The sequence below is a fragment of the Nilaparvata lugens genome, chromosome 2 (assembly GCF_014356525.2).
Source record: "Nilaparvata lugens isolate BPH chromosome 2, ASM1435652v1, whole genome shotgun sequence".
Lineage (NCBI taxonomy): Eukaryota > Metazoa > Arthropoda > Insecta > Hemiptera > Delphacidae > Nilaparvata > Nilaparvata lugens.
In genome coordinates this window covers 16,326,447-16,349,440 of record NC_052505.1, presented here as the reverse complement: position 1 = coordinate 16,349,440, position 22,994 = coordinate 16,326,447, and the positions used below count along the sequence as shown (strand labels likewise).

Below are 22,994 nucleotides of genomic sequence, written 5' to 3'. Positions count from 1 at the left end.
TTAAAAAGTTATTTGGTAGCAACATTTTTGTAATAAGGGCTTGCAGGTAATCCCTCTACAATATTTCACAAAAAAATGTTTTGTTCACGTATCCTTAGTAATGTAATATTCTTCATTTATTATTTTTAAACTTGTTAGCAAACATCAACCTAGGAAGAATGGTTATTCTTTTAAACATTCGAGTAATTGGATTTTTATGATATTTCATTAAGATAGAAGTTGGCATAAGAATATTATTGTTTGAGATTACAAAATGGAGAAAATACCAACGTGTTTTCAATGACTTGAACCAATTTTGTTCCACCAATAAAATGTTTTAGTCTTGATAGAACGTTAGTCTTGCACGTGAGATTTGGGTCGAGGCGATTTATTATTTGCTGTATGATGCCATCATAAGGTTTTATTTTTGTGCGTGTGTAATGGGCCGAGATTATCAAAAATATCCAAGCCCCGGCAATTACATTTGATCGAAATTGTTCGTGTCGGATCCTTATAGTGTAAGGACCTTAAGTTCCAAATTTCGAGTTATTCCATTAATTGGGAGATGAGATATCGTGTACACAGACACACATACACACACATAAAGACCAATACCCAAAAACCATTTTTTGGACTCAGGGGACCTTGAAACGTATAGAAATTTAGAAATTGGGGTACCTTAATTTTTTCGGAAAGCAATACTTTCCTCACCTATGGTAATAGGGCAAGAAAAGTAAAAAAAAAAAAAAACGTAGCTATTTTATTATATTGCTCATTCGTTCGTGTCAGGTGATTCTATATGCCATTTTTACTTTCCTTGCCCTATTACCATAGGTAAGGGAAGTATTGCTTTCCGAAAAAAATTAAGGTACCCAAATTTCTGAATTTCTATACGTTTCAAGGTCCCCCGAGTCCAAAAAAGTGGTTTTTGGGTATTGGTCTGTATGTGTGTGTGTGTGTCTGTGTACACGATATCTCATCTCCCAATTAATGGAATAACTCGAAATTTGGAACTTAAGGTCCTTACACTATAAGGATCCGACACGAACAATTAATTTCGATCAAATGTAATTCAAGATGGCGGCTAATAAATGGCGAAAATGTTGTCAAAAACAGGTTTTTCGCGATTTTCTCGAAAATGGCTCCAACGATTTTGATCAAATCCATACCTAGTCATTGATAAGCTATATCAACTGCCACAAGTCCCATATCTGTAAAAATTTCAGGAGCTCCGCCCCATCTATGCAAAATTTGATTTTACATTTTCAATTATCAGGTCTCAGATATAATTTAAACGAAAAATTTCGAGTGGAAAATATTGAGCATTAAAATCTCTTCAATTAATGTCTAGTAACATTTTCACCTAAAATTGAAAATAAGCTTGAAATTTGAGAAAATGTGATTATTCAATTGCAAACTGGTGGCAACTTACTGTTGATTCTATTAAATCATTCACTATGAAGAGATAGCAAACTTCGTGTGTCTCCAGCCTTATTGTCCTGTCACCAGCTAGCTTGGATCTTTGAATAGTTGACTTGAGATGTGCGGGAACACTAGCGTCAGGTGATAAATTTTCATAACGGCAAGGAAAGTTGTGTGAGTGCGCCACACCAGATTTTGATAACTGTTCTAACAGCTTTGTCATTGGAAATGAAAAGATTATGTCTTGTGCATTCTGGAGCAAGACGGCATTTCAAGATGAGGTTTTCTGATTGTACATCACCATAGTCGCAGTGAGGGTCGTCAATATGCCTCCAGGTTGTGCAGGCTCATTCAGCTATGAACGGTTGAGGGTCTTCCACTTGCCAAAAGCTCTACTCCTGTTGTCAGTTGCCCCTCGAGCTTCATGCCAGTATTATCATGTAAACAGTATTGTAGAAAATCAATTTCTTAGCATCTTTGGATTTTTTTGCAATCACCAATTCACCAATCAGTGGTAATACGTTGAGATGCTGGTAGTGGTGAATGTTGTACGGCTTAAGCAGTTTGAAGAAGAATCTTGGAGCTCTACATCCTCCTTCAGGGCAGTGCACCATTTGCTTTATTGGTGCATTAAAATGAAATATCTGTATCATTTTTATCATGATTGCATCATTTTTATCAATGATTTGTATAATTCTATTAACTCTCTAGGTCTCTGTGTGAATGTTCTACTCGAGGATAATACGGAACAGCCATATCCACTATTCATGAGGGTTGATTAAATAAGAATATCTGTAACTTCGTTCATACCAGGCAAATAATTTATTTTATGCAAATCTCCACAGTTCACAGATGAAACAAGGATCTACCTCGAATGTAAATGCTGTCTAAAGCACAATACTGTTTAGAAATACTATTGAAGGCTACAATTGTATGAGAATTGCTAGTCTATAAAGTATAACAATTTGCATAGTAAATTGTCTATAAAGTATAACAATTATTTGTATAGAAAATAACACAAACATAATTTGATAACAGGTATTTATAGAAATTGCTATCTTAAACCCTACTGGTCGTTTGTAGAGAAACGAGTTACTTGTACTAAAACTTAATACCAAATAATAATGTATGGTTTTGAAAAGAAATTGGATCTATTCTATGAAAAATCTGGTATAGTTGTATTTGATTTTGGACAAGTTTTCGAATACCGTACAGTAACAAAACATAGCTGTATAAGGAAAACACGATATGATATTATAATCACTTGAAATCAATGAGTGATTAGAAATAATATGCAGCACTACACAGGTGTCTCACTGATAACAATAATTATTACAACTACAGTAATTTAGTCGAAAGCGATTCAATACTCTTAGAAATAAACGACAGAAAAAATACTCAATGATGATCGTTTTCAATGAAACTAAAATTATTCTAGCAAGTTTCTAATAATAGTCGTTGAATGGATTTCTCAAGGGACGTTCTGGGATTTGCAGAGTTCAGTTTATGAAGATTTTACATTTTCTAGATCTGTAGCTACTGGAATATTTTCGATACAAATTAAATGAAAAGTATTCCATAGAATATGTATTCTATGAATGAAGAGAGTAATGCAGATAGATAAGTATTATTTCATAAGGAATACTGGATCCAAAAAAAAAATATCCATTAGGAACCTCATTTTATTTGATTCGGAAAAATTATTGCAGATTCAATTTTTTAATGAAATTGAAATGAACAGTAGAAATATTATTATTATAGTACCGGTAGAAATTTGTGGAAATTTACAAATACACGCGAATATTTTCATTCATACGACTCTCATCTATCTCACACAGAACCCAACTGAAGGTCCTTTCGCCCAAAATACTGAACAATCATAATAACAATAAAGTAGGTACTAGATAACAACTATAGCACTAAGCAAAATTACAAAACTATTCAACACTACAGTATTCAAAAAGGAAATATTGCCTATGAAACACATTAGTGTGATAAACTATACTTAAACTTAATACTATGTGAAATAACCTTTTCTTTGTACGATTAGCTTTCACAAGTCATGAAAAAATTAAGCCAAATAATCACACGTGTAGATTACCATAAATATGCTAAAGATGAATATGGTATTCACTTATTGCATAAAGCACATTATACAGAGTATAAAATGCAAAATAAAAAAAAAACTGCTTCGAATAACTGTGAAGCCAGAACAGCATTTAAAAAATCAAACAAAAACTGGACTTATCGCAAAAATAAACAAAAAAATTCTAAAAATCGCTAAATTGACAAAAAATATTCTTCTGAAAAAATAAAGAAAATTTATAATCTTTAATAACTTATTTTCATAAACAAGTTTATCAATTATATAATCTATAAACAGAATAAATCAACAATTATTACAAACAAGAATATTGGTGTTCATGGGTGCATTTCAAGAACGATCACTCATACTTGGCAGAAAATTATAGAACCTGAACACAGAAGATCTAAGATTCCATTGTGAAAAAGGAATGCTATGCAAAATTCCAACTTTTTACAGATTGTATTTTTATTTTGGTGATCCACTGACAATGTTGAGCTCGTTGAAGTTGGATTGGATAATTGTATAACCTATTAACCATTAGAAAAGTGAAAAACTTTTCTACAAATTGTAAAAGCTCTTATTTAGTAAGACAGAGTTGGAATCGAATAAGTCAGTTGCTTACAAATCTAATCAATAAATATTTATTCTTACAGGATGACTAGCACTGCTGACTCAAAGAGGATTCCCACATATCAGTATCAGTGAACGTGTACGGCTCAGTAAGAATATTATTCCCTTGAGTTCGTTCTAATGGAAATATTCCCACTCAGCCCGGTCGGGCAAGTATGAATAGTCAGTCCTATTAGAACCTTTGGGAATAATATTCTCACTGAAAATAAATATTCGTTAAAATATAATTCCAAGAGTTCTAATGAGACTATTCCCGGACGAGCGTGTGTAAATAGTCCTATTGGAAGTCATGGAATTATACATTCACTGTACCGCACAAGTGTACGGTACAGTGAGAATATATTATTCTTATGGCACTATTCACACCACCGCGACTCAAATCTATATTTCACTACCTCCGTGAAGAAAGCCGTAGTGCATTCGTGTGACGTCAGCAAAGGAAGGGCTCCACCAATAAAAACACTAGCTGATATAGATCAGCTTAAATCAACGAAATTTTTATTGATGTAGGAGCCCTACCTATGCTGACGTCACACGAATGCACTACGGCTTTGTTTACGGAGGTAGTGCTCAAATCCAGTAGCGAGTACCAGTTTTTCTATCCCCCCAACTTGACTTATTAAAAATTGTGTAATAAGAGGTTTATTTTGATCAATTTTTTCAATGACATAAAATGAGAAATTTACTACTTTTTCAACGTGTTTTCGTTCATATTCACGATATTTCACTTCAAATCCTAATCTCACTTTTTGAGGGAATAGGACACTCAAGTCGCATGTCTCTTGGCCACTCGACATACTGCATACTGGTCACCTAGAGACGTGAGACTTGAGTATCCTACATTTACAATTGAGATTAGGATTTGAAGTGAAATAGCATGAATATAAACGAGAGAACGTTCGAATTTGTTGAAAAAGTAGTGAAGTTTTTTTATAGGTATCATAAAAAGTTTGATTGAAATAAGCCTTAAAATACACAATTTTCAATAAATCAAGTCGAATGGTTCAAAATACAGGTACTCGCGACTGGAGTCGTACGATTTGAATTGCGGTAGTGTGAGTAATGAGTTCTAATTCTAATGGAACTATTCCCGGTTTTCCGAGAATGCATAGTCCCATTAGAAATCATGGAGTTATATTTTCACTGCACACTGATATGTAGAAATCCGCCTTCAGAAACACATTTGAAAATGTTCCCAGGTTGGCAATTTTCAGGCTGCGCAGCAACCAAAAACAACTCGATTATTAAATGCTAACAATTGTCGTCTATAAAATCTATAAAACCGGCGACGGCAATCATTGTGAGGCTGAGATCACCGATGATTGTCTTGGAGGGACCTTAGCAGCAGGTCTATGCTGGCAGTGATGCGTTGCAGCAGGATGACCCCGGCCAGCAGACAGGGCAGTGTCACCGCCAGGGAGATGCCCTCGAAGATCAGCTTCGGCGCAAACACCTTCCACACCATCAGGTGGCGAGAATGGATCACTGCCGCCAGCATACAGGTGAACACCTGAGCACAAACACCAAACAATGCATTGTCACAGACAAGTGAACACATGACAATCACACACCAATCAATTCTTTCAAAACAAGAATACATGTAGGCCTACCATACCGTAGGGTTTTCAACAGGTGCCATTTTAATGCACTATTATTGTACAACGCACAATTTACAACTTTCTCTTCTGAAAGGTGTGTGATTAAGAATGATTGAATAAATAAACGTTGCATTAAAACTAAATACTCATTAAAAAAGGATGCCACTTGAAGATATTATTATTATTGTAGGTACAACAATTGTACAAAAATTGTAGAGGAAGATTTTAAAAATATTTTTGTCTAAAAACGGTTGAATATCTTCAACGGTTATTGAAATACAAGCGATATAGCAAAACTCTGAAAATTTTGGCGGCCATCTTGTTTCCGAGGTGTTGGCCTGTGATTTCGACTTATCATCATCACGATCCTTATTATGCTAGACCTAACTAAGAAATTGAGACATCTTTCACGGCTGTTACCAAAAAATGACAACGGAATGACATTTGCTCCCGGACTATAAGTCCCGAGCTCGGAAACCGGCCCTATGTGTCATGGCACAACCAATGCTCAGACATGAATGAATAGGTTCATTTCTTAGATAGGGGTGAAGTTGAAGAGCTTTTTCCCGACCAAGAGCCGGCCAGAATAGCCGAGACGACTAAGGCGTTGTACCCTCAGTCTGATAGCACTACCTGGTCGTGATATTGAACACCAATGTAGGCATGGAACGTTTGATCATCTCATAAATCACCCAAGCACTTCTCATGACCCACGCACAAGCTAAGCTCATGTGAGCATCATACGCAATAAAAAATACTTATAATTTGATTGTATGGTAAGAGATGTGGTATTTCTCCATAGTTGAAAGAATTGAGACATCAACGTCTTGTTCTTTCAAAAAAAAACTTATAAGAGGAAAAATTGAAGGTTATTTCTATCATAAATCTTTGTAATAAATATATTAATGAATCTTAATAAATCTAGCCATAGCAAGTCAAGGAAACTGAATAAAAGAGAGTATTATTAATTTATTATAATAATGCACTCATGGTAGATACCAAAAATATTTATTAAAAAAAGTGTTTCTATAGGAGGAATTTGTAAGATAAAACTTCTCTCAAAACTCTCTAATATGCAAATAAAAGAATCAGTAAGTGAAAGATGAATGAGAAATGTGTGTAGAGAAATAAGGACAACATAAATTTCAAGGTAACTTAACACTAGTAACGCGTAAATGATGAAAGTTTTGGAAAATTCTTGACGTATAATTTATTTAAGTACAGCAGATGCATCTGGGAGAATTTCAAACTCAACCAAACATACGATTCAATAATATTTGTAACTAATTCCTTCAATGAAAAATACGGCAACTACAGAGTTTCCAAAGTTACACATTCATAAAAAATAAATATATTCGAGTGTGTTGGAAAAGAAGAAAATATATTATTGACATACCCTTAGGCCTTGGAATAGGATGTATCTGATAGTAAGAGAGAAGACAGCTCTGGCCAACAAGGACTCGCGCTCGAAGAGCATCATCTCGGCCCTCTTCACTTCTGACGAGTCCTTATCGAACAGCAATTTAGGAGCGATTGCATTCAAAGTGAATGGTGCGATCAGTAGTAATGGCAGTAGGATCGCATGAATCTGCAAAATGAAAATAATGAATAGTTTCACTCTAAAAATAGAAAACTCCATTATTGATAACGAACAAAGAATAATCCATAGAAAATCAGATTGTTTGGAAATCAACCACATCTTACTATCAACGTAACAAATTTAGACGAAATTCAGGTAGGCATATACTCGCCCGAGCATGTGTTATCTCCAGACGTTATTACTTAGCTCAAAGAACTCAACTGGTTAAACGAGCCAACAAATCTGTTCTGTGGTACATAATAGTGACTCTTTTAGATTCTTTCGTTTCATTGTCAGCCTTTTTGTTTCTCCTGCTTCAACTTTATCTCCTACTCAGATAGGAATAAATTATATTGTACTAGGTAAATTACAACAATGTACAATAGTTAGATAACATATATTCACCATAGATTTAAAATTATACTTCGAAAATACAAAATATATGATTAATCAAATCATCGTTAATTGTCATAAAACATACAATATGTTGAGACAATCGTCATTATTAATTAAAAAATGAAAATACGAGTTGAAGAACTCAACCATCACAGATAAAACTTATACTACACACTACAATCCACACATAACTAAAACAATAATGGATTAATTTGAATAGTTTTGTAAGATTTGCAAGGAGAGCTCTTCATGTATGCAGACGACACTGCTTTGATAGTAGCCCATAAAAATTTCGAAATAGCCGAAAAATTGATTCAAGATGACTATAATAATATTCTTCGATGGTCACATGATAGGAACTTGATTATAAATAAATCCAAGACAGTGGTCCTACACTTCAAAACACCCCATACTAAAAGTTCTTAATTCTCCAGTTATAAAAAATCATGATTGTGTCTTTATTTGAATAATTATGATCCCTGCACATGTATCCCTTTAAAAGTTACAAATAACACCCGTTACCTTGGTGTAATCTTGGATGATAAACTAAAATGGGAATCACATATAGATTATATTTCGAAAAAGTTACGTGCAATCAGTGCTTAAATCTTCTTTTTACAAAGAAATATACCACCAGATTGTCTTTATCTAATTTATAAATCATTATCAGAATCCTTAATTAGGTGTGGCATCGAGGCTTGGGGATGTGCTGCAAACTATCTATTAGACAGGGTAGAGCGTATCCAATTCAGAACCCTCAAATGTCAGTATCTAACCGATTAAATTTCACAATTCATGATAAACACTCCGTTCAACGATTTTTTCACACATTCACTCCAAAAAAACTATCTATATAAGTTAGCATTAATGTACAGAAATAATTATTCTTACCGACAATTTTTTTTTTTTTTTTTTTTTTTTTAGATTACGTCCTAAAGACTCCAGTCATGGAGTATAAGACAAGTCATGTTATTACATAATAATTCTAACACTAAGTAGTTCAACCTAGTTTAGGTTTGAAAGGAATTCTTGTACACTATAAAAAGCTTTATCAACTAGATATTTTTTCATTTGTTTTTTGAAAATCTTCAAATCATCATTACTTTTCAAGATTTGAGGTAGCTTGTTATAAAATTTCCTACCAATATAATCTGGTTTTTGTTCAAATAACCTACTATTGTGACCCATTATATGATAATCTGCTCTGTTTCGCCATGTTAATTTCCTGTCCAATAAAATTCCCAAGAATGCTACTTTCTCTTCTTGGTCTAATTCATTTTCCTCTACAAACACATTTATTTCTCTATCCTCTACTGAATTATATTTACTTTTGAATTGTAGGAATTGACATTTCTTACTATTTATTGTTAATTGCTTTTGCTTCAAGAATTGGACAATTGACTGTACTCCAGTAAAAGCATTTATTTCTAGACTATCTAATAAATAATTGTTAAAGATAAGCGACGTGTCATCAGCAAACAACAGAGCTCTGTGATCTTTTAACTCTTTTGGTAATTGGTTCACATACAACAGAAACAGTAAGGGACCCAGAATTGAGCCTTGAGGTACTCCAGCCTGGACCTCCAGTTTTTGAGATTTAATTTTTACTATTTCATTCCCATCCACCTTGGTAAGCTCAACACACTGGTTTCTACCTATGAGATATGATTCAAACCATTTTAGTTCTATACCATTCACACCTACAGTTTTTAGTATTTCCAATAATATTCTATGGTTCACACAATCAAAAGCTTTGGATAAATCAAGAAATATTGCGGCTGCCTTCTCACCTGAATCTATTATATCTATTAGTCTTTCAACAAGGGATACTATTGCAGTCTTAGTAGATTTCCCTTGCTGTTCATCACATATGAAATTAATTTCTTCCAGGTGCATCAATAACCTATTTAAAACTACTCTTTCAAAAATTTTACTTATTACATTTAGAATACTAATGGGTCTATAATTTTCAACTCTTTCAGAATCACCGCTCTTGAAAATTGGCAAAATTTTTCCTTGTTTCAGATCATCAGGGAAAATACCCTGCTCTAGTGAAGTATTAAGGAGATGCAATAAAGGGTCCAGTAATCCATTTTCACATTCTTTTAAAATTTTGCTTGAGACCCCATCCAATCCTACTGTTTTTTTGTTATTCAAATTTTTTATTATTCTTGACAACTCATCTCTTGATAATGGATGAAATTTAAATACCTTTTCAATTGGCTCAGCATTTAATGTAGTTGTATTATAAGTATTAGTGTTCAGTGACTTTTGGAGATTATATGCAACCTGTTGATAATATTTATTGAAAAAGTTACAAATGTCTATACTATCATCCATATAATTTCCATGTTCATCGATTATCCTAGGGACATTAGTAACTGTATCCTTTTGAGCTGCTCTCCTATTTCTATTAATTACCTCCCAAACAGCAGAGTTAAAATTGGTACTAGTTGTTAATATTTTAGCTGTTTTCTTACACTTAGCTTTCCTCACTTCTTTTGCATAGTTTTTCTTTAGACATTTGTATTTGACCTCACTCGGAACATCCATCACTAATTTAAATTCCTCATAAGCTTCCCTAACAATATTTCTTTGAGTAAGGATATCTTCAGTTATCCATTCATCTACTTTGTTTAATTTACTTTTTACTTTGACTTTTTTTATCGGACAGCATACACTAATGTGAAATCTTAGAGTATCAATGAATTGCTTATATTTGTAATTTAGGTTACAACTGTTATAAACACTACTCCAATTTTCTTGAAGCAGTTCCTGCTTCAAACAATTTATATTTCCTAGCTCATATTGCTGAATTTCTTTCACAAAAGTTTTTTTTCTGCTTGGATTCTGGCCCTGCAACTTAACATCTAAAATTTGATAGTTATGATCTGATAGATCTGAGCTACCTAACCTGACATTACAACCTTCTATATTTGTGAGGATATTATCAATAATTGTCTGTGAAGTTCGAGTTACTCTTGTATATTCGTGGACCTTAATTTCTAAATTATTCATATTAATAATATCTCTAATATCCTCTGTCATTTTATCCTGCCTGGCAAAATCGGTATTGAAATCTCCTACCACTATAACATTTGTGAAACGAGCGGTTGTAATTTCCAAAAGTGTATGGAGCAGCTCACAAAATTTTTGCCAGTCTCCGTTTGGTGACCTATAGATACCTAACACTGCTACCTCAAATCGATCATCAATTTTTAACCTTAGTCCCGTCACCTCTAAATCCATCTCAACAGAAAATCTCTTAACAAAATCCATTTCATAAGTTTGGGTATGTTTAGCATTGCTAGTGAATATACATACACCACCACTTCTATGAGCTACTCTACAAAATTCTGATCTCAGTGAATAGCCTGGAATCCTAACTTGATTTATTTCCTTTATTTTTAAGCCATGCTCTGTGAAAATAACAATGTCAGGATCCTGCAGTTTAAGAAATACTTCTAATCTGTCAATTTTGTTGCGAAGATACTGAATATTTTGATGATAAATACTAAAAACCTTACCATATTGTGCTACTCTATCTCTAGCATTTGTAGCTATTTCCCTTTCCCTGTTTTGAGCCAATTTACTAAAAAATCGTTATTTGTTTTTTTGACTGTTTTTAAACCAGAGGATTGCAAACGGCTTTCAATCAGCTCTGTCAATCTATTACAGAAGATTACTTTTCCAGATCGATCTAGATGCAACCCATGATTAGTGAAGTTATGTCTTTTCAGCCTTTCATTTAGAAAACAAATCCCCAGTTGTTTAGAATTCTTATTTTTTAGGCTGTTGATTGTATTATGGATTGATTTGTTTGTCAAATTGATTGCTTCATTTAATTCTGGCCTATCAAACCTATTAGGAATAGTACTTATTATTAAGTTTGTTTTTTTGCTGAGTGGCACAATTTCCTTGATTTTTTCTGTTACTTGAGGAAGATGATTCAAGTTAGGTTCATTTATATTATTTGAGCCACCCAGTACAATTAGATAGTCATTTTCATCAAAGTCTTTAGTTTGTTCCCTAGCTGACTCTACAACTGCATTAATTGATGCACTTGGCTTGAAAAAACATTGGACATCAAATTTGTTTTTTAATCTTTTATCAAGGAGATCACTGCAATCACGTCCATGACTGGACGTCAGTAGCAGAACTCTCCCTTTCCTATCTTTATTTCCTCAGCTATATTTTTGGTTGCTGTCTTCAAAACCTCACTGTACGTTTTATTTCGACCATTTTCAGAGCATTTCCCATCATTTAGGTTAGATTCTATTTTTTTGCATTTGGACGGAGGTTCTATCATACATTTAGTATTATCAAATTTAGATTTTAGTTTCTTTATTTCCTCCGACATTAGACTACATTGATTTTTTAGATTTAGTATTTCTTTTTATGGTCTTCATCTTGTAATTTTATAATCAGTTCCAAAGATTTAATTTCTTCTACCATCCCTAACCTTTCTTCCTCAGACGTTTTTAGAGTTACTTCTAATTGGTTTTTTAAATTAGTGTGGCTACTTTGTAGTTGAGCAACTTTTTCGGCTAAAGTAGTTTGAAGAACTGGGGTTTTTGGTTTTGGCGTTTTTGAATTTTGGTTTTGGGAACGCGTAAGTACTCCCGCTATGTTTACATTTCTATTATTAACCTTTGGTGTTCTACTTGAGCTCATCTTCCTATCTAAGAAATTATATTACTTGCAATAATAATAATTGATTTATAAATGATAGGATTTTAATTTGGTTATAATTTTAGTCAAGTAAACTATCTATGTTTATTTTTAAATCTCGAAAACCTAACCTCTAAACGGTGTTTGGCTTATTAAAATAGAATTAAGAATTAAAATCTAAAACAAAATGATAAAACGTGATCAAGAAACAATTAATAATGAAATAAACACAAAATTTGTACTTATCCGTGACTATTTATAACACAAAATCTTCCAAAACCCAGGAGCGAAATTATGTAGTACTTTCATTCACAACCTCTCAAGGTCAATTCTTACAATTTGCACCTATACCTCAATATAATCTAAGAGCATTCAGTGTATATTCAATTCCTAGATATAATAAATTGTACGGAAAAAGATAATTGAAATACACTATTCCAAAACTGTTTAATTTGCTCCCTATCATCATCCGAGATTACTCCAAGGAAGATATTTTCCAACTTGTCATTGTGAATGACTTTCATTTGTGACACTACTGCTACAATACTTTAGTCTAGATAGAGAAAAATCATTAATTTTTTGCTTTTTTTTCATTTTTATAATTAGGACTACATAAATATGAGTTTGCTGGTAAAATGAATTTTAGTATTTGTGAAACACCGCCGCCTTAGAGTGACTAACTAATTTTTCATAATATATATTTATATATCAAACAATTTTCATATACTATATGGATAGATAATTAACGTTTGAGACTCCCAATCATTTATTGTATTTTTTGTTTAGTATTATCCTTAACTCTGAATAAGATTAATTAATATCTTTTGATGCTTACTTACTATAGAGTATCAAGTTTATTTTATTTTAAATTTAATTTAGTTTTATGATTTGAAGTTTTTGAGTTTTCCATTTTTTTCAATTTCCATTAACCCTATAGCACCCTATTAATCATCCTTAGTTCATCTAATACCCCATACTCCTTTTTAAATTCCTAAACTCCCAGTTACATGAAACAAAATTTTTCCTTAGTTTATTGTTAAAGTTAGCATTCATTCTATTTATGTATTTTATTATTTGTAGGCACCTGCTGTAAAATCTATTAGGTTTAGCGGGACCAATTTTGTAATGCTTTTTACTGAATAAAATGATTGATTGATTGATTACTCACAACCACTGCACGCAATAATAAAGAAAAGATAGTATACGTAGATATCTCATGGTATAGATAGTTCATGTTCCAAATTTCACGCCGATTTTTTGTCAACTTGAACCGATTACTGTCGACTTTTGAGTATTATATATTACTGTTTTGGCCCGGTGAGAGTGTAAGAACAGCACAGTATGAGAGACTGCCAGTGTCAGATAGCTTCACGAGAAAGAACTACTAGGATTTGGCTTGAGTTAACAGTGAAATTTGGATCATAAACGTCCTATACCATAGGATATCTTCTTATGCTATCTTTTCTCAATTGATCACAATACTCACCATCTGAGAACAGAAGGTATTAGCTATAACAAGTAGACCAGGAATAACATAGGATTCGAGGTTTGTGCCGGCCGACATGATGAAGGCGGAGTCCCAGTGCAGAGCTGAGAACACAGCCTGATGTCCCGTGCTGTAGAAGTAATGCACGGCTGACAATCCCCAGCAAACGATTATCCACCATGGAACCTCAAACAATTGAGCTGCAACAAATTGTATCCTCTATTATAAATTGATTGTGAATCATTATATTGAAGAAAATTACGCATACTCTTAAGATTTACATCTCGATTCTGTTAGCAACCTAAACCATATTCGGACTATTATTATCAGAATTAGGGAGAGAAACAGTTTTTGGTTTATCCTGTTAATTCTTTCCCAATCATCAATTTGATATTGTGATTGTGGAATGGATAAACGTAAAACGTACGGTAATCCTCAAGTGATGAGTTGAAGATGCACAACACATCTCTCAAGAAAGTGATAATTTACTTCAGTAAGTATTTGATCGTTCTACTGTTTTGACATTTTATTTCATCTCTTGTATGTAACGAGTTTAATTTTACAGAGCTGTTTGACAAAGTTAGTTTTGTTTTTGAAAGCTTCCCAAAGACTCTTATCAAAGTATAGAAATTGTAAAATATTGACAAAACACAAAAAAGATTACACACGAAACACATCGAAAAACGACACAGAAAAAGATTTCAAACCAGAGTTTATAAATATATACTATTTATATCGACTAATGAAATATATATCGTTACATGATATAATGGAAATTTTTCATAATAGAGATTCAAGACTAATTTTATTAACCATCAGGCTACAAGAGCAATCGGCAAGTCATAATTTTAAAAGTACACACAATTGGATAGAAAATTATGTATCATGGTTGAATCTAAAAAGAGTTTTATAGTTCTCAACTATTGGTTGTGATAGTATCTGGTAAAGTTTCCTCTTCCTCACACGAATTAGTTGAGCCATCTTACTATGAGCAAAAGTTGAAAAACTGCTTTAGACTAGACTCACCTTTTTTGAAGCATTTGCTTCAAAAGTTGAACAAATGCTCCAGTTTATTCATACAATATTTTGAGTATAAGCTTTTACTTTTGAGCAAATGCTCAAACTATTTTTCTGATGAGCATGAGCAAAAGGTTTTGCTCACGTTTATTCATAGAAAATGAAGCATATGCTCAATACTTTAGAAGTAGTCTATAAGCAGATGCTCAACTTTATTCATATGACCCAATGTTTCTACTGTTCCTGGTATTATATGCATGGAAGTCTTCATGAATGGAAGATTAGTCTGAGTGAGAGATTAAAAATATTGTGGTATTTCATTATATTCCACATAAATGTGATACACTTGCGATGAGAGTGAGCACTTACCAAAAATGATTGTTTTGTTCTGTCGAAGTATAGCATAGATGGCGGCGAGTAGAATGAGTGTGACAAGGAGCAGCAGGATGGAGGCAGCCGTTGATTGGCCCAACAGCAGCGCACCCAGCAGACTCAGGAAGACAATTGCGTTCACGAAAGTGGCACTGTACACTGTTGCTAGGCCGAACACGACTGGGTAGCCCTTTACGTCACCACCTGGCATAAATAGTAATATAAACTGTGAGTATAGAGTCTCAACTAAGCAAATTTCAACTATAATTATATATATTATATGATTTTTCTAAATAGTTTATCAAGTACATATTTATTTATTTAGCGTATGGCAGATACACAACACATAATTATAAAGCTCTTGAGTCTCAAATACCTACATATTATACACAGTATAGGTATTTCCAATTTTTTTGAGATGTTTTGTGGTTTTTGGTCAGGAGAACATAAGTTTTTCTGGCCGCCATCATTTGCTAGTTCATTTAGCGTTAATCAATGTGCACCATGGAGGCGAACTAGCGTTACACATATTTGAGTTATAAATAATAAAACTGATAAAAAATAAAACTAAACAATTTTGAAGTTAAAAGTACATAAACTAAAATAGACATAGGAAAACAATATGATTTAGGGCCGGTTTCCGAGCTCGGGATTTGGCTAAGTCCTAGACTTTAAACAACTGGAGTCAGATAATTGGCTTTCCGAAACGAGGCGTAGTCGCAGTAATTGTCATAGTCACGTTTGAATTAAATTTCAAAAAAAAAATAGAAAATTAAACACAAAATAGAATAAAGAAAAAATAGTGTGAAGTTTCAGCTATTTAGAATAATTTAGAAATGTTTAATTTCGTCAAGGAAAAACGTTTCAAATTATAAAAATGAGAAAATAAGAACTGTGACTACTGTTATAAAAACTGCGACTACGCCCCGTTTTGGAAAGCGAATTTTCTGACTCCAGCTGTTTTAAGTCTAGGACTTAGCCAAATCCCGAGCTTGGAAACCGGTCCTAAATATCTCCATTAAATTAATCAAGTATGATAAAATAGCTTGATTGATGTTTGCCATTTGTAAACGTTTATAGTAAACACGGTATTCAATTCAATGAAGGTTGGTAATCTTCAATTACCAACAATTCAATTGTCTTGTTTTCTCAGACACATTAGTCAACATAAATATGGACTATAGTGAGCTCCACGTTATAATGGCAGAGTTTGATTAGCAATGGTATTGCTATCCTTGTCTATCATTCAACAAAGCGGATAGCGCTATCTCTTTCTCGATTTGCTCTGTTGCCAGATCGTCTTTTAACAATGTAGAATGAATAATTAATTAACAAAATATTTCATCTTAATAATGAAAATTCATCATGAAATTATTGAAGAATATAATTTCTTGCCTAATTAACAAAGATTGATTATTTTAATAATTAAATCAATTATCAATAATTGATTATTTTAAACGAGAATGAACCGTTAATATTACATCAATAAACCTGTATCAGTTACCGTCTATAGAATACATTGAAAAGACAGAGGATCGGCAACGTTTTTCTCCTATCTTTCTCCACTGCCATTATAACGTGAACCTCACTATAGTTTTTTATATAAGTGGCTAGAACATTTTTCATCTCAGAAACCAAGATGATCTGGGATGGAGCTAGTTGATCAATGGAACGCATCATAGATGAATTAATCTAAATTCTTACAAATGTGAAAATATAATTTCAATGAGTTCTAATGGCACTATTCATATTTGCTTGACCGGGCTGAGTGGAAATAGTCCCTTAAGAGCTCGTAGGAATAATATGTTTACTGTACCGGTCACACATACTGATACTGATGTGATGTATTTACTGATACATATTAGTGTACACTGATACAGATAGGGAGTTCAAAATAACACTTGGGGAATTATTCCTTATTGAATTATGTCCATACAAATTGGCGGACTTCCTTTATGTATATTATGCGAAATGTGTTGCTATCTTACCTGTTGCGTTTGGTAGATGAAGTATATTAGTAATATTAGTTTATTATTATAGAAATTACTAGTGCTCTTTTTATACTTTTTTACATAAACACAACTAGTTTCGAGCACTCATATTTTTCAAAATGATAAAATAATATTATTCAGGGTGGCTACCTATTTTAAAATAAAAAAATCATGAGTAATTCCCGGTTTTCCAGAGTAAAATTGCAAATTTTCCAGGTAGAGTATCGCGGTATTTGAGGAATACGATACATTCGTAAAGAATTTATTATGGAAATATTCAGTTTGATCTTCCATGACAAATTGCGAATAGCATATTTAAATTTCCAAATATAGGTATTGATAATTTTTGATATGACAAGAATATCGATGTTTTTAGATATTTTTTTAGGATAGGTAGTTCAAAAACATTGCCAATTATTATTGCTAGCCACTAAGTATTTTTTTCACTTAGTTTATTGTTACCGTACACTTCTTTACTAAAATAATTGGAATTTATTAAAAATTCACGAGTAATTCACGGTATTTTTCCCGGTTAATGAAATCATGAGGAATTTAAGGTTCTCCCGGTTTTCCCGGTAGGTGGCCACCCTTTTATTATCTCATATGTAAATATGGGTTATGGTACTCACCAGTGCGCCTAACCATCAGTTCCTTGAGCTGATGAAAGAGTGCAGGAACCAGGTTGTCGGTGGGGATGACAGTGGAGTTGGTGAGGTGGTAGACGCTGAGAGGACGGACAAAGAGCACCAGCAGGCCACCGAGAGCCGTGAGCACGACAGTGCGAGGCAACAGTCTCAACTGCCAAGGCACAAATAGCTTTCCCTGCGTCTCGAGAGGCAGCGCGTGGAGAATCCAATAACCACCGAGACTAACCACCGAGATGGTGGGCGCGTAGCGGCTGACAAGCACCGTCGGCGAGAAGCCAACCAGGTTGCCGAGGCTGCGCAGACAGATGCGGCACGCCACGATGAACACCGACAAGCACAGTATTGTCACCAGGCACTGTGATGAGTTCGACATCAGTCGCTTGGTAGGCACTGGCATGCACTCCATCTGCTCCTCGCGGCAACGCCAGTACCTCGTCGAAACTCTCAACACCACGCTTAACAACATCGATAGCACCATAACCTTCCCTCGCGCTGATCCCACTACACTCCTAAAACTGAACGTATCAGCCACCTTCTTTTTCGTCTTCTCTGGCTTCACTTCAAACACCGAGAACCAAACTAAAGTCAACATCAAGAATATTATCACAGACGACTCTTCAACAATGTAGCTGTTTGAAAACACACCCACTACCGACAAGAGTATGATGATTCTGGAGGCGAAGTGCAGCCAGTCGGGAGTCTTGCTCAAGCCATACCAGTTGCCGGCGATCGAAGGCCAGTGATGAACTACTGTCACTGCCATGATTATTATCGAACTAGTTCCAGAAGCAAAGTACAGTGAAGTTTCGATCTGATTAATGATATTGAAATGTTTGAGGCCGACAACAAGAGCAATTGAGAGAAACACTGCCGTGTAGGCGAAATATAACAGTTTTCCTCCAATAATGCTCTGAAATCTATCTCCAGGTATACCATCAACTAACAGAAATGTGAAGGCTAATGTAAGGAAGACTATGATTAGGCCGCGAGACATGGAGAACGAATCGAACCGAACCCAGATCTCTTCACACATTTGCCGCAGTGATCTCAAATAATCCTGACTCTCCAAAATAAACTTGTCCAATTCGTAGGTAGTGAGCAAGTTTTCCATTTGCATTCTCATTCTGTGATATTGTTCCAAATACTTTTCCAACTTCTCAGCGGGCAATTGGGAGTTGCCTTTAGAGTACTCCTGCATGTAGAGTGTGACTTGTTTTATGTTGGCCCACAGAGCAGATGCAACAACTTTCCAGTTGGATGCAATGTCGGAATTGTTGCCAGATACAGGAATTACGTTCAGAATAACAGAGCCTAAATTTGAAAAGGGGATGGGGACTCCTAGTATGGTTGCGAGCGTGGGCACAATGTCGACTTGTCTGACACTGTTGGCAGTTGATGTGTCGCTTTCGAAGTCGGGCGCCAAGAGAACATTGCCGGGCGAGTACGCGAACATGGCTGCAGTGATCTCCGGCTCACTGTCTCCCCCGTGGTCACCTGAAGCATAAAATACGAAAATATGAAATTCATACAAACAAAAAATTGCAAATTACTTACATTTAAATCTGAGGAATCAATACGAACAATAATTACTTGGTCAAACGAATAATAAAGAGAGGGAAAGAGAATGCATGTGTCTATTAGTACTAGTAACAAACGAATAATTAACAGAGGGGAAGAGGAGGCTTGTGACTATTAGCATTGAGAAACAATAGCGTAAGTAGATATCCCATGGTATAGGGCGTTTATGTCGCAACTTGTACTGTTAACTCAAGTCGATTACTGTCGATTATTACTGTTTTGGTCGGGTGAGAGTGTATGAACGGCATAACATGAGAGACACGTCACACAGCTTTATGGGAAAGAACTACGAGGACTATCGGCTTGAGATGACAGTAAAAGTTGCGACATAAACGCCCCATACCATGGGATATCTACTTATGCTATTGTTTCTCTATGCTATTAGTACTATAATAGTTTTATGAAAAGTCTGTATCGTTTTTTTTTCAATTTATAGCATTGTATAGTTGCTTGCATCATTGTATTTATTACATCGAGTACATAACACTTGTACTGTTTCAATTAACTCTAGTATGCATTAATTTCTGGATTTGAGAAACTTCTTTGAATTCTAAAAAACTGGAAAACTTATTGAATAGCCAAATTAGAGTCTATTCATTACGTTTTTACAAACTCTAATGATTCATTAAGCAGGAAAACAAACTCGGAAACAGAATTCAGTGAGATAATAGAATATTACTATCCTTTACTCCTAGTTTCCAATATAGTCGAATTTATTACTAATTCACTAAATAAGAATGCGTTGCTAAGCCTGTTAATCTTATCGCATCTAGTTTCAATATTATATTTATACAATCAACAAGTTCCAATTCTTGTTTCCAATTTTTCCAAGGATTATTGATATTTTTGTAATGCTGAAGTATAATTACCTGTAATTGTCATGCCATGGTCTCCAATCACGAAAAGTATTGAGTCTTTGTCCATTGTGTCAACAACTTCCCTGAGGAAAGATAAAACCAATAAAATATTAGAACTTTTATTATTTTCAGCTTGTTTAACACATTTTCCAGTATAATTTTAGGGGTAACTAATGTGGCTATAAATGATTTTCCAGAGTTTTTTAAAGATGAGATAATGCTTTGAACGGAGTGAATGAGATGTTTTTTACCATCCACCATTTGGAAATGAAGAAATTTTGAGATAAAACATTTTGATAGTAATAAATTGATTACAAACTGTTATCTTGAAAATAATGGAATGGGTGCGTTAGTGATTAATGGGATGATCAAACATCCATGCCTACCGGCGAGATTCGAACCCTAGAAAACTAGGCAGAGCTAGCAGAATATATGTGTAACATCTTGGTACACTCAACCAATGTAGCTGGATATACATTCAACTTGGTGCCACGTACTCCTTATGTTGTTTGTGCAAGTTTTCACATTTCCAGGCAGTCCTATACAACAAGTGTTTGTGACCAAAACCATAATTTGTAAGTTAATTCAACTCTTTAGAATAATATACCTTTTGTTAATTTAATTTTTTAAAATAGCCTATCTATCAGCCTTTGCTCTGATTTTGTTTTATAGTATTTGGGGTCAAAATGATGACTGTAATTACGGATTATGACCGCCAAACAATCTTAGATACTTTATAAGATGTAATTTCAGTATCTTGTCAAGAGTAACCAGACTGCACATTGAGAAAGCTTAGCCTAATTAAGAATTAGCTCATACACTTTATTTGATAAAAGACTGAATGGCAACCACCATAAGGAGGATGTTATTTGTGACAATGTCATTGGCCGTTTTCAAATGCAGTTTATCATTTTGAAAACCAGGACTCAAGTTTTAAAAATTATAAACCTGATAACAATGCTACACTCACCTGATGATCTCGTTCATTTCCTTCAACTTGCGGCTCATTTCACGGTGTAGTGGTCCGTACCGGTGCCCGCAATGATCCACTCCAAGAAAATGTGCAATTATCACATCCCAATCATTTTTCTTAATACTTGGAATAAGATGCTCCTTTATTCCATTGTCAACAGTATCCAAATCCCAGGTGTTGAAAGATGGGAATGAATATTCTCTTTTGAAACGGCCTGGGTATAAGCTTGTCCACGTATCATCACCCATAAATATTAGATTACGATCCAGATTGACTAGTTGATCAATAATATTATCCTCAGTGATTTCCGATGTAGCAAAGTTTGAGCCGATGTCAATAAATGTTGGTAAACTTCCAGTGGTCAATCCATTCAGTCTTTGCATTGTTGCAGTGGGTGGATCAGCAATAAATTTGTACAATCGAGCATGCTCTGATGATTTGTTCAACAACTCATGTATCACAGTCAATTTATTCTGGTAGTGAAGAAGGTTCGAATTATTTTGATTTTCATTGTAGGCTACAAAGTCATAATTTAAGGCATCAATTAAGAGTATTATTACTTTTAAATTGTTTTTTGAACAATGTTGTAAACTATCACTAACGTAATTCAACTTCATAGACAGTACATCATCTTCTGTGCAATCCAGGATCATTTCTCCCTTGATGTAATTGATTTCATCATACAGATTTTCACAATACGGACTTCTAGGTTTACATGAAGAATTTAAACTCAAAACATCTCGATTTAAAAGAAAACCTCTTGTAAACAAGAGAAGACCAGAGAGTAATAAATACGATACCCATACAATAAAGAGTATGTACCTCCAAATTAACGCCATTTTTGATGAGACAAATTTTCATAACCAAACACACACAAAAGAAACAAAATGGGTGCAAAATAAAGTTTCCATGATACTAAATAACAACTTTTAAAATAATTGAATAAAAATTCACTGCACAATCAACGGCAACCATTGTCAATGGGGAGGAACGACGAGAACCGAGAACACTTTGTAGTTTGTAGACCGAAATCGGTTCAGTTCTGCTTTCTGCTAACCGAGGTGACAGCTGTTTTAATGCAAGTCTACCAACACACACCAAGATAAATTTAGAAACATTGCTTAATGAGATCGAAAATAATTTGCAAAATTATATTAAATGAGTTCTATGAATTCTGGATGATTTTTTTCAAGAATCGTCACCAAAATCAATATTTTTCTTCAATTCTTACACTTGTTCAAGATGTTCAAAATAAGACGGTGAGAAGTGCGACACTGACAAACTATAATAGAACTTGTTTTTGTCTTAATATGTCGTCGCTTGCAACTTAAGTACGTTATTTACGTGCTTTTGAAATATGTATACCAACAAACTATGTAGTCTAAATTGTTTCTCTACTCCAGAATAAAGGAAGAAACTTTAGAAACAAAACTCAACCGCTCGAATTTTTCATTTCATCTTTAAAACCTGATTTAAAAGAATCTTTTAGGTTAAATTCTTACACCAGAAATATTGAAACACGCAATTCCGAGGCACTACCATTTTTTCATAAAAATATTAAAAATGAAGATTAAAGTTTTATAAGTCGTAAAATATAGATTTATAATAAAATTGTGATTTTCAATCTTACACATTTAATTTGATACTTTTTTATCATTTCAAGGCCATCTGCATGTCTTCAGTGGTTTTGTATATCTGTAGTTAGTAGTGTA

At 33.9% G+C, this 22,994-nt stretch overlaps 1 protein-coding gene across 1 annotated transcript; it reads right to left on the bottom strand.

The window, feature by feature from the left end:
- Window positions 1–2,204: 2,204 nt before the first annotated feature.
- Window positions 2,205–22,330, bottom strand: LOC111052148 (GPI ethanolamine phosphate transferase 3). The gene is made up of 7 exons (XM_022338783.2): window positions 21,280–22,330; window positions 20,322–20,392; window positions 17,857–19,368; window positions 15,234–15,440; window positions 13,848–14,047; window positions 7,112–7,303; window positions 2,205–5,627 (listed from the first exon to the last, which is right to left on the bottom strand). Exons 1-7 carry the CDS (start codon window positions 22,119–22,121, stop codon window positions 5,430–5,432), a joined length of 3,222 nt encoding a protein of 1,073 aa, XP_022194475.2. The 5' UTR covers window positions 22,122–22,330; the 3' UTR covers window positions 2,205–5,429.
- Between the last annotated feature and the right edge of the window lie 664 nt (window positions 22,331–22,994).